At 47.7% G+C, this 13,788-nt stretch overlaps 1 protein-coding gene across 1 annotated transcript; it reads right to left on the reverse strand.

Moving 5' to 3' along the window:
• Positions 1-140: 140 nt before the first annotated feature.
• On the reverse strand, positions 141-4,631 carry ANOM_011796 (putative cell division control protein Cdc25; the record flags this gene model as incomplete). The annotated part of the gene is made up of 4 exons (XM_015557052.1): positions 141-559; positions 801-1,085; positions 1,167-1,383; positions 1,434-4,631. The coding sequence occupies 4 exons, from the start codon at positions 4,629-4,631 to the stop codon at positions 141-143; spliced, it is 4,119 nt and encodes a 1,372-aa protein (XP_015401457.1).
• Positions 4,632-13,788: the final 9,157 nt, after the last annotated feature.

Genomic DNA, 13,788 nt, shown 5'->3' on the forward strand with positions numbered 1-13,788 from the left:
TGAAATTTTTTGTTTGTCAGGCTGTTCGATAGACCAATTTGGGACGATATGCTCAGGATGATTGAATGATCATCTGGCGCCCGGACCGTAACCTTTCAATTTAGACAATGGCATGGACATGAACGTCGTGTCATATAACATCAAAGCAGCTTGAAGGAGACGTCAAGGAATCCTGGTGAGCGGTTGGAGCAAGGATGTACTGGCACTTTCGAGCAGCGCAAGTATGCCTTGCAGGTTGATCCCAGGTTCCAATATGCCGCGTCATCTAATTTGATAAGGCCATGTTGACTGATCCTTCTCTCGCACGGTCGCATAGATGGTAGACGGCGTTGTTCTAGTGAGTCGTCGTAAACGCCAGGGCTTTTATCGCCGCCAATCACCTCGCATAGAAGCCATTGGTGTGGGTGATCGCTCGTGATAAACTTTGTCGGGTTTCCGGTGGAACAACTCGGCACGTGCGTAGTGGATGCAGCGACAGGGGTCTCCACGTATTGCAATCTATACCCCGACGGACAAACGGAATTCGCCGGCTTACAGGAAGCCCGATTCAGACAGCAGTCTACGCGTTAGGAAAAACACAGTCAGTCATCATATAATCAATCAAGACGTCCTTCAAATCAAAGAGAAATAGTATCTGAAAAAGATATGGGTATCGCCACACCAGGCCTAAACACCGAAGCAAACACCCAAGGTCATAAAAAGGGGCATCAAGTGGGAAGGTGAACATAGAAAAAAGAAGGAAAAGCATTATCGCATCGACATGGCCAAGGTTGCAATAGCCAAGGTGCTCATGTCTATACCTGCTGTAGTAGCATACCTCGCAATCTTTTCGTCCTCCCGTTCTCTGGGTTCCACTTCCAAACTCCGGTCGTACATGTCATGTACGTCGCCCGCCGCTTGTAAATTACTGAGAATGTAATCCTGCAATTCAGGGACGGGCTGCAGGAGATAGGGAACGTTTTGATACTGCTGAATGTCTCGGATTACTTCCGCAGTTTTGGCGCGTTTGTTGAAGTTGATCAGCTCCGATGGCGTAAGAGATGGAATACCGTCTTCAATGAAAGTCAAATCGGTCAAATAAACACCTAGGTAAATTGAGGTTAGTCTCCGCATCTAAGAAATGCAGGACAGAGGTGGGGTTAGGTCGATCCATCCTAATCTCATACCGAAAAATGGAATGCATGGCGGGTTTGCTAAATGTAGGGTTTCACGGTATTCGCCGAAGTTTTTCGTACTAGCCATGAGTTTACGCATTTGCTCTAAGATTGTGGACGTGCGGCCGCTAACTTGACCCCATGTCCGACCAAGTCGATGGATCGGCGCCGTTCCGAGGGCAGAGATGATAGATGTCAGAGTAGAGTAGTTGTTCAGGGTACGGCATTTCTGGTAGTTTTGTCAGCAATAGCCATCAAATTGGTGGGGAATACCCATACATCTGCTACGTTAACGAAGTGCTTGATGACAACCACACGCTTCTTGACGTCAGATTGACTGAGGATCATCTCCGCAACCCAGTTTGTCAGCTGGTTCGAATGAAGGATGAGAGCTTTCACGTTAGTCGCAGGCTCAGGCTCGTCAGGCCCAACTTTCTTTTGCCACGTCTTATTCAAACATTCTATAGGTCGAATCTTGGAGTAAAGACGCGATTCGATGATTGTAAGCTGGCGAGCGAACTCTGTTGGATCAATGTCCAAAAATTTAAGCTTCTTCATGTTCTTCGGGACAATAGGAGATGGGGCGGGAACCGCTTGTGTAGGAACAAGCCGTTTAACAGTCGTGTCCTGGCCACGAAGACGTTGCTCGATAACCGTCAACAACGGAGGCGAGCCAGGTGTTTTCGTAGTAGCGATAGAATCCTTGGTGAAAGCATGAACACGTTCCAGAAGCTTCATATGCGCTTCATCATTCGGTTCCATCCAAAAGTTTTCGAACCAGCTCTTGAGGATGTTGACGATACGGAATCGAATAGGCTTTTGCTTCCTGTCAATCCACATCTGCATCTCTTCTTGGTTTAGGCCGAACGGAGGCTGGATATTGAATCGCTGGGTTAGCAACTCGAAGAGCTCGGCGGCAGTAGTAAAGGAACGGTAGGTAAGGAGAAAAGTGTTGTTGAAAGAAGCATCAAGTTTGTCATGTCGAGTCAGGTGCTCCACTAGTCCTGCTAGCGTGCCACATTTCAAGGTAGGCACATCGTTCTTGGTATCGTAAAATACTTCGCCTTCATGATCCATCTTCAAGAACCAAGGCGTTTCTTCCGGCTCCCGGACAGGTTCCCGGATCGGTTCTCGAGTAATTGCAGTGGGTGGGGCTTGTCCGAAGAATCTCTGGGCCTTATCCATATTGCGCCGTACTTTGTCATGTGGAGGATTGACGGCGTATGAGGATGGGATTCCAATAGACTCGTCCGCAATTTTAGCCTGGGAGTCCGTACGGCTATGCAGAGCCTTCAAACCGTCATTATCTTGACTCTGACGACTCTCGCTACGGAAAGCTGTAGCAGACTCGGGGATCTGCTCAAGCAGGAGAGACAGGGAGAATCCGATTTGAGAAACGTAGTTCTCGAGTTGCCTAGCAACACCTCGCACGGCGTTCAGACGATCTTCGAGAGAATCTCCGCGCAATTCAGCCCATTCGTCACCCAGGGGGCTCGTGACAGCCTGACAGCCAAGAACAAAATCGGCAATCGCATCGTACACTCGTTGTTTCTGTAAACTAAAATCGACCAATTGGGGATTTTGAAAACTGGTTCCCAGAGGCGCCAAATTGATCGACTCGACAGAAGAGATCCAAGGACGAAACTGCTCGATGACCTTGACAGCAGCGGCCGAGACAGAATCGCCGATTTCATGATGCTCAGCAATCGTGACGATCTTCTTCTGGTTAAGTGACAACCGTTCCTCTAGTCGGCGAATGCTCCCAACAAATGACCTCCGCAAAATATCAATATGATCCAAAAGCGCTGCGTCAAGTGGCACTGCTGGTTCAGCTCGAGTGTCCCCTCCATCCTGGTCTAAGAACGACGTCGGGCCTGAGTCATTGAGAGTGACACCGTTATTCTGCCAGCCGCCGCCGGAACAGCTACCTACCACAAAGCCCGGAACGATTCGTCGGATAAAGTCACCACGCTGCTGTCTTGCAATATCGACATAACCATACACTCCTTGCATAACCCCATCCGCCTCTTGTAAGCACTTATTGGCGGAATCCGGGCTTGGCCAGTCAGCCGCGGCAATGTGCGATGAGAGCACTAATTTCGAGAATTTCGACATCATATCCCTGAAGTGAGGGTACAGAGCCTTATTTGTGGAGATAATCGACGGGTTTCCAGAGTGATTGTCCGTGGTGTCAGAACCAGCAGCCAGAAGCATACGTAGATGGTCGGATATATCTTCGGCCTTTCTCACGTATTCCGAACGATCACCGTTCAACAAAGTCCGACGATAGGCCTCGACAGCGTTGCGCATGTTATCAACGAGCAATGGCCATGTCAGGGGGGCTGATGCACCATCGTCGACAAAATGCGAGGGCGCTTCCGAAGAGATAGAAGGTCTGTGGAGGTTGTCGGAAAGCGATGTAGTACTACTAGCGGCGGTGCCAAGGCTGTACGTCTTAGACAGGCTTCGAAACGAGCTCTTCCCTTCATTAATCGATTTGGTGGCAGACGGTGGATGTAAGGAATCCATGGAAGTTGCGGGGGATACACCGTCAATATAGGACTGCCGCCTCCGGGACATAGAATCATGAGAAGCAAGCATCAACGACTCACCCTCCGCTTCGGACGCGGAGCCATCATAGTCATCCTCGTCACGTTCGAAACCACGGGCCATCAGTTCTGGGGGAGGTCTAGTCTGGTTGGGCACACAAAAGGTATTGCGGTCGTAAGGGCCTGTTTCGTTCGTAGACGGGTTTTCGAACGGTAACTCCATGGTGCTGTAGCCGGTGAGAGTGTTGAAGTAGAATAAACGGCCATCGGGGGTCGCTTGCGGAATCCAAAAGGCGGCCTCTTCCTGCTCATTTGGAGGCCCCGTGCCTTCAATAGGCAGTATCGGTTGGGAGTCGCGCGGGTTTCCTGTAGAGTCAACCTCGTCTTCCTCGCGGTCCTCTTCGTACTCCTCTCCCAGACCAGACTCCGCACTGATGTCTCCATCCTCATGCCCGTTCGATACATGCTCCTCGAGCTCGCTGAGGTCTGTAATGATGGTGCAGTAATTGCTAGGGAACCAGCCCCGAACGCTGTTGTTGATCACTCCGTCCCACCAGCCGGTCTCCAGTTGGTTCAGAACCTGAATGATATCACCTCTTCGAAAACTTAGACTGGTATGATCGTCGGCATCGTAGTCATACATGGCCCGCACGAACAGAGCCGGTGCTGGTTCGGGACTGGGAGTAAAGCGTCCAGTGGCAGTCATCTTAGCGGGTGATTGATTGCCTTGAGGCGACTGGTTGACACTATTATCTCTGTAGTGGAAAGAAAGGCTGCTTCCACGACTGCGACTCCCGGGGGCAGTCGTGGGAGTGGACGCCTGCTCCTCGGTAAATGCAAACGTGGTTGTGATAGTAGTACCCGCCTTGGTCGCCAGCGCTGATTTAGTGTCGATAACCAATGGCTCTGCCAAACGGGTGTCGTGCATTCCAATTGACTGGGGTAGATACTAAGTAAAATGGGAGACGGTAGGGGGCGGGGGAGACAAAGATAAACTGGTGATCAATACGCTACGTCCCATGCGACAAACGGCTGGACGAGCTTAGCGAAAGGCGTTGGTCATGACTAGATCGGCAAGCAAGCGTCGAAGGATCCGTTAGGAGGGGAATGCGCTGCGGGTTGGTTGCAGAATCACGCTGTGGGAGAAAGGTGGTCGACTATAGTGGGTTCACCGCACGGGTGGTGGCAGGGCAAAAGGCGATAACGATAAAAGTGGCAAGGACACAGTTAGAATGGGACCCAGATATGGCGTCCAGTGAAGATCTTTGTTTCAATGTGAGACTGAAAGGAAGAGTGAGCAAAAAACCCTGAGAATGTAGAAATCGAAGAAAAAGGAGAGCAAGACACCAAGAGACCATCCAGGAGACGAAGAGAGCGAGTGAAAGAGAGGGTCTCAGGGAGTTTTAGGGGAGGTTCGCAACCGTCCGTCCATTCGGGTGGTGGGCAGTTGGACTGGGCGTGAGTGGAGGAAAGTGACAACCTGCAATACCGTCTGGTCCGTCCACCGATTACTATGGAGGGTACCACTACGGGAAGAAAGTCTGTAATTTTTCAATACCACCCTTCCTAAATTACCGTACCTCCCCATTTCCTCGTACTCCAGTTACCTGTTCAGAAACGTAACCTATCTACCCGTGGTTGATACAGCCGGTCAAGGAAAGCTGAGAGGGGCACTTTTTGTTCGATAACTTTTCATTTTATTTTAATTTTTATCCGTGGCCCTTTTCTCACCCGCGTCCAGCTGATAAGGGAACAATAATATCGGGCAAGGTGTAGGGATGCACTCGTGTTGGTTGGGGTATAAAAAATTTTTTCCTCTTGCTTGTCTTTTTTTGCCACAAACATTCAGCTTGGGGGCTATAAATTGCCCCAAGTCACTACTGCGCCCCGTGTGTGAAGGCCAACAGCCTCATGTATGGAGTACCTGGTAGATTACAGGTAACGAAACCAAATAAGGCCAGTACGGAGACGCGGACCAGCAAGCCAGCACGAGCCCTCTTGACCTTTTGACTTTACGGGCCATGCATAAACTGTCGCCTTTGATGCGTTGATAGGCGCTTCCTGGTCGCTAAAAAACCTAACCCGTTCCCCGTACCACAAACACCCAACCCTCATTGCTCCATTTTTTAACGGATCACTCTACGATTCACTGCGTAAAAGCGCGTCTGAAGCCTTGGTTCTCGGAACAAAGAGGCTGGAACCTAGTAGGGGATGTCGGCTGCATTTCCGCTTCTTGACTTTCGAGGCAGATATGATTGGGTTAATTATGCAAGATATAAAATGGAGAAGTGGTTTATTTATGTTTATTGTTTTTTGGGCAGAAGTAAATACTCCAGATAAAGTTATAAAGACGATCTTGTTGTCCACAATACCTGCTTTCCATGCCTTCGACAGAGTAAAAAGAAAATAGAAAAAGCAAGAGAAAAAAAAGATAGGATCGTTTTATTCGTAATGTTGGGTATCTGACCGACTTGTATTTTCACCCACTTGTTGTCTCCATTTCCTGTGGAGAATTTTAGCTCGCGTTGCACTCCAAAAATACTCCGCAACAGTCTCGACTGATGGGGACTTTACGAAATGAATTGGGTCTTAGTAGAATCATATATATTACTACGTATTACTCCAATAATTACCATCACTCTCACACCATAGGAACGCGCGGGAGACCCCAATTGCACCACCGTCGAGCTACAAGACCGCGTACCATACATATAGCCATTCATGAATCTGGAGAGGTCTGGAATTTAACGCATGAACCATACCGGACTTATTCGGTATTCCGCTTTCCTACCATTATATGCATGCACATGGGGAAATGTCCTGTGCGTGTGTCTTCCCGGAGGATTAATCACAATTCGATGCGATGTATAGTCCATGATTTGCCTCTATGTGCGGCAGGTCGCATGAAGGCACCCAATTCATGATCAACCGCAGTGCCACTCGCCATTTTCGACCGAGTCCAAGTCACTCGGGGGGGATACTTAGTGTCTTCAACTATCATTATGGGTAACCATTCACAATGAAACAGCACATGTTCTAAATCTGCCAATGCCCTATTAAACTATGCTGACAATAGCTTCCTCACACGAGCCCCACACCATCACCCGTCCATCAATCGCATAGAGCAACCCTCTTCGGAGAAGGGATTATACGGAGTAGAAGCTTCTATACGAGCTTACCCATGGAACAGAACAAAGTGATGTAATTCTGGGCCTGATACTGGAGTTTGGCGTCAAATTCCCAAGGAACAAACCCTAGACCGTTCAGGCTGTATATGCGGCAGATCAGGGGGCTTTTAGGATTTCTAGAACTTGTGAGCCGTTACTATTAGTTAATTAGTTAACCTTCTTTATGTGATCCGCAATATTAATTGGCGGTTGAGCAAAGTTTCTCTAGCCGGGCTTCCTTTCTCGGATTACCTTAATTTTGGGATTCCTGGACGTACTTCAATATACAGTATACACCCCATGTGATCTTTATAGTGTACTATGAGTACCAAGTATCCCCCATTGATCATATCATGTATGGTCCAAACAGCCACTATCGATTGATAGAACCAAGATCGAAGAAGTCCGCGAGTCACTTGACACACAACGCAACGTCAAAGCAAGTCATACCACCTTGCAGGTGAGCTGTCAGACGCCACATAGGGCGAAGTTTTACTGCGTTCAAAGTCAGTCCTATCAGACCGTTGCAGGCACCCAATTGTGATATATAGATAGATAGCAAGTATCTCTGTAGTTTTCCAACCGGAATCTTACTCCGGTAGCTTAAGCTACATCCCCGAAATGGAAATTCGATCCCTCAATTTTGGAGAATTGACCCTCAATATATTCAACCTATCATGGTCCTGTAACCTCCGTGCTGTTATCGCTCCTTGCCTCCAGACCAACGTTCTAGGCCTGCTGGGGAGTTATCACGATATAGCATCAAAAGTACCTTCAAGGCCATCCCCATCAGTATGGAGATAGTCATTTCCACCTCTCGTACTTTTGGTCAGTGATCTCGTTTCCCCCATGGCCTTGAGTTACTGTGAACCCAAAATTCCCACAGAGTAAGTGTACTCCGTACCTAGATATCCAGCATCATTCCAAAACTGCCAACTCCTCCTCAGCTACTACACCTTCGATTGCCATCCACTAACCCCCCGAACACGACCCCACTTGTTATCATATCTCCTCAATATCCCATCATACCATATTCCAATATCAATATAACCCCAACAACGCCACAAACGATCGAGCCCACCCAAGATCCCAACACCAACCCCCCACCCAAGAAAACACCCAGCACTGGCCCCAAAAACCACGTGTTTCAACGCCCGAGCCAAATACACTTTACGCATGGCCTTGTTTCGCATTTGCCGACCACACCATTGACGTGCACCACCGCGGTTGCCCTACGCAACTTTGACCTCCTGAACTTTGAGACCAGGGCGTTGTTCTAATTGCCCATGCGTTATATATATCATAATATTGGTTACGGAGAGGGGTATTATTGGGGTATTGAGTTTCCTTAGATGTTTGTACTTTGTATTTTTCGAGGTTGGAAGGGTAAGAGTGTTGGGGGTGGCGAAAGAGGCATATCGGGTTCGGCTCAGGAATGGGAAGGATGGGGATACGAGGTTGCGGGGTGTGGGGTTGGGCTTGGGGGATTTTAGAAGATGGGGATGGTTAATGAGGGGGGCGTATAGGGGAGGAAGATGCTTGTGGTGGGTGTAGGTAGAGTATCTGTTGTGTCTAAGTGATCTTTCTTGGAGTGATGATACCTATATCTATATCGTTCGTATGTCTACGATGGCAGGTGATTGTTGACGTATTCTGTATTATATAACGAAGCGGTAGATGGTTGTTCTTGATCTTGCAGAGCTATAGATGTACACTATGTATATTGCTATTGGAAAGTTATAAACTACACCTGCCGTCTCACTTTCATCGCCTCGATATAACCCCGTTTCCGTGAGCAGCTTCGAAGGATTCCTACCGTGGCAGACTTACGACAAGATAGCCACAAGTCTGGGCCTCGAAGGAACACTACCTACGGAGCATAATATACCTTATATGTCTTTGGCGCCGCGAATAAGGTGTGCAATTGTGTGCAATGAATAGTACCAGAAGCAGTCATGGCCACTGACCTAGGCAGTAGCAGCTCACAGCCACATATAGAAGTCACACGACTATGTCTCATCCTAATGAGATGGTCAGAGACAGTACCGGCATCATATCTTTGAGTAGACATGCATCCTCAGTCGTCGTCATCGACGCTTCTGTAGAACTATACGCTTCCTCCTCTGGAGTGATGATTGACTATGCACGGTGCCCACGTTGCTGAGTGACCCATATAGTGGAAGTATGCTCGATTTAAGCATATTCAGATAATATATCAGCTACAGCAGACGTCGCAGAAAGTGTGTCTGACACTAATGCTTTACTCTGGGGATTCGTCGGAGAAATATTCAATATCATACATGGTCCCACTGGGTACAGTACATATATTGGAGACAAGATTGAGAGTATTCTTGGCTTTAAAGTGCATGAACATTTGATCTTGGAATTAATTTACAATCCCCACATAGAAACATGCATTGTTTCACACTCTACCGTCCTATTAGTGGATAGAACGCCACAATGAAGCTGATTTAATCTAGCCATGAGCTGACAGGAACATTGCATGAGAAACCGCGGATGGCCAGTACATCGTCACTGTCAAAAGTCGAGAGCAAAAATGAAGAAGAGACACTCTCTCTAGTTAGATATGTAGCTCAATGTCACTCTCTTCCATGTGTGTTTCTTTTGAAATGGTGTCCAGCTGCAGGATATCTTGTATGTCTACTTGGTCACCCTCAAGTAGAGGAAATCTGAGTACGAATTCGGGATATATGTCTTCTGTCAACCCTGAAACCCTGCTAAAAGGCTGCTATATGCTTTGCAGAAAGCCTCTGAGATGGTATAGTAAAATTATCAAATGTTTCCAGGGCATGATGCTACTGCACATGACCCCAAGATGGACTATGCGTATACATTGGTGACAGCGATAGGTCACTGGATTTCCCTACACTCGAACTATATGACTTTAACTAACCTTTACGTTTATAATACTTGCATACTACAGTCAATGGCCTGCTCCAGAGTACTGATAGTAAAGTATAACTGTCCCTCGCCCTATAACAATTGTCACCAAACATACCATATCCAAACACACAACCAGACGAAGCCACACCCTGGGAGCACGAAACTCCCATGAAAGACTACGACTCAACAAATACACAAAAGTAAGACAAGTATAGTCTCCCAAACTCGACAAAAGCCCCGAGACACCCAACTCAGAGCCTGATATACTCCGTAGTCTCCCTCCTTGCAGCGTCCAATATAAAGTTAATCAGCGGGGAAGCCGATAATCAGGAACACATACCAAGATAGACAAAACATTAGCAAGGGGAATCCCCATCGGAAGAGGGGTGAGGAGGGGGGAAGAGAAAGCCCCTCACATGCAATTGACAATCTCTATCCCACGATGGAGTGGATGGGGCTGATGAATTGAGTGAGTGCCGATATAGCCGTTGCTTTACCAACTAATTGTAGATCCCCCTGACGGAAACGACGGCTGCCTAAGTTAGTCACTGGGACTACTAGAGAATTAAAGCGATGAATACTCCGTAGTCCGTAGAGGATTGAATTTGGGTATGGGCAGTGTTATCTCTTTAGTAAGTCGATAGATGGCCAGCACTAGTAAGGCCTATACGAGTGGTTTATGCAGAAGGTAATCGTACGGAGTACAAGACTTCCAAACCTCCGTATAAACCTCTAGGTTCGATAGTATTCAAAGTATACATCAACCAAACACAAGGAAACATCCACGACGCAACCCATGGCCATGGGAATGGCAAAAAAAACTAACTACTCAAGGTTCCCGGTAACTTAGTAACTTCAACTATGTCTCACACAGCACCAGGATCCTTCCCAGGTACACACGCCTATCGGACCAAAAAGGCCATCCGATCATCCCGCAAGACTACCCCTTACGAAAAACCATCCCGAAAGAAAACCAACATATTCCGGATACCTTGTCTGGTCCTTCCCTATCCAGGCAAGCGAGCGAGCATGCATCCGAAATGAACCAGGGAAATTTCGATAGTCTCAAGGCTGAATCGGTGGAACTCGAGTTTGTGCGCGCGCGCGCGCTCCCTGCCCCCCTCCCCTTTTTTTGGCTTCGCTCCGGCCCCCCTTTCCAACTTCCCGGGAGACGACGGTTGGTCCAGAGTTTGTGCCGGATGTCGCAGAATCGACGCCTACACTCTTCCAGAAGCCTTCTTTGATTCCAATCGGCCGTTTCTGGTGGGGAGTGGGAGACGTATATCGGTGATTAGCGAACCGGTTGGTTGGTGTTGGTGGTTCGATGTAGTTGCCGTGGGGTTGGTGGTTTTTTTTTTTTTTTTTCTTTTTTTTTTTACGAGATCACTTGTTTGATAGATGAATGCTTGCTTTTGTGTGGTAAATTCTTCTCAGGACGGTATTTATTATGCTGTGAAACGTTATGTATGTACGTATTATTATTATTAGCATACTTCGTACATGAGAGAGTAACGATTGGGAAAAGCGGCATACTTCAGTTGTCCGTCTGAAACATGCAGTAACCTCTTCCAGAGATCGAGTACGACAAGACAAAGAGCTGAACACAAACCTCAAACCTGGACACACGCATCGTAAGAACTAGACCTAAAGAGAGAAAAGAAGGTCATTTCAATATACATCCTAGCAGTTATGTATATGTAGCAGGCATCTTACGACTAACCAAGACGTATTCATAGCTAGTACTTCTCACAGAATATATAATTCGAGTAAGATCATCGCACCAGGCGCCGAAAACGCACATATACGATCAACCATTATTAATCTACCCATGCAAACCTATTACGAACTGCCAAGTATATAGAGAATGAGACAAGCGAGTGCACGCCGAGTTGGTCTCACCAGCCTGTCGTGTTCTCTGGAGACAGCTTTAGATCTGACATGTAAGTTCAGCGGGTGCGAACCATGGAACGCCACTTGCTCAAGTGTGGACAGACGGGTAGATTCCATGGTTCAGCTCTATCAAAACTACATTTGAATGTCATGAGGAAATAGTAACGTGCTACGTACAACATGTATCTTGGTGAATCAAAGACGTTTAACTAAAAGGTGTTCTAGAACTTATTAGCGAGTGGGTAGAAATCGCCTGATGCATTGTATATTTAGTCTAGCCTGAGGCAGACTTAGGTTTCAATCCAGGTTAGCGAAACCGCACAAACACTTGTTGTTGAGGTCGACAACTTCGAGAAGAAAAAAAAAAAAAAGGAACGAGCGAGGGAGGGGAGGGGGGGGGATGAGAGAGAGATGCTACACTATCTGAAAAAGATCTAAATTGGGCGGTGGCCCTCTCTCTTACTGTGATCTTTTTCGATCTGGAGTGGTTCTGGATTTATTTTCCTTTTTCTCTGGCACTTACTAACCAGTGGAGACCAACGAAACCCAACACTCCAGTTTCTCACTGCCATGTGTAATATATATAGAAGCGGTCAAGGAATCAACAAAGGGAAGATATGATCCCCGCCAACGTGCGCCCTATCGAAGGAAATTGCCCAAACCTGATGGCCAGCGCTCACCGACTCCAAGGCTATGACTTGTTTAAGGGATTCCAGACCGATATTCTCTCCCCCGCCAGCGAAGGGGGGAAGGAAGAGAGGGGGATTCCGCTAACCTGCAGTTATTCATATCCAGGAATCTTGCGAAGTTGCCGGGACGGCAGCCAAAAGGCGGTTTGCATGCTGCCGATGCTCACTAGTGTAGGGACGGGGTCTTCGGGGAAGAGGTTCCTGGGATCCTGCAACGGTACCTGGTGGGGACGGAAATCGGAATGATGGAATTTCATGATTCAAAAAATTCATCTTCTTTGGGTTTTCCACTCTTTTGGAGCGATCGACTGGCCGTAGATCCATTATTGCATCTGAGACTATGTGGTTACGTACCAAACTATAGGACCGGAGGGATGATAAAGACGGGTAGCTGCAGCAAATCAAGTCGCTTGTTGAGCGCAGGAGAGTCTTCAAGGTTCCCAACTCTTTCAGATTTAACTTTGACCTTTTTTCTTTCTTGCTTCTTTACCCCTTTCTGGAACGGCAGTGAACACGATGAACGTGATGATGATCCGAGCATTAAAGAGAAACAACGAGTGAGTGATAGACATAATATAAACCACCCGAAGCGAAACCCACCGAATCATCTCCGGAATGGGGGACCACACGCCCGGAGAATATGAGCTTGGACTGGAAATGATCGATCATGAATGGATGGATCGGTATGCACGGAGGATTTTGCACTATTTCCTTCTTCTGGTCCCGTGCGCGAGCCTAGATCGATAGTGATGGGACGGCGTCCGCAGGCCCTTCAACATCGAGTTTCTCTCGTATCCTGAGGCCATAATTGGATCTGTACAACAACGCATGCAATCTCTATCAATCATTACCGACAGTGTTCGAGAAAGCCGCCATATCCTCGACACGAAACTTAGTTATCCACCAACAGGAACCCATGGTCATCAACTCCGTATCCTGGGCGTTTCTGGGTCGGACCGCTGCATGACCGGGAAGTGGATCGAATAGAGAGACTCAGAGAGAGAAAAGAGAAATCCCGCCAGTTGCCAGGGTAGATTTTTGCAACGAGTTGTTCAAGCTCGAAGGAATTTAAGAGGCTGGACGCATAAGAGAAGGACAAATAATGGGTTCTTTTGTCTGACCCGAGGCGCAAATCTCCTTCTCAAAAGAGTAAGCTTGCCGGCTCACCGCTCTCTCCCTTCAACAACGCTGGCAGATTAAAGCGGTGAGGTAAGGAAAAAAGTACGTACATACATAACTTGTCCTGGTGATAAACTAACGGCTTAGTTATCAGTACAGTGGAGTGTGGCACTGTGGATATATGGGTCCTGCATCTGAAGACTGCGGTGGGTGCTGATTGTCGAGTATCAAAAGTAGGTGGGATAGCGGTGATGCCAGGTCGTGGGGCCTGCGACAGGCCCAATGAGGGGTAATACATTCTACTTCGTACGCGTTG

The sequence above is a fragment of the Aspergillus nomiae genome (assembly GCF_001204775.2).
Source record: "Aspergillus nomiae NRRL 13137 chromosome Unknown contig00586, whole genome shotgun sequence".
NCBI lineage: Eukaryota > Fungi > Ascomycota > Eurotiomycetes > Eurotiales > Aspergillaceae > Aspergillus > Aspergillus nomiae.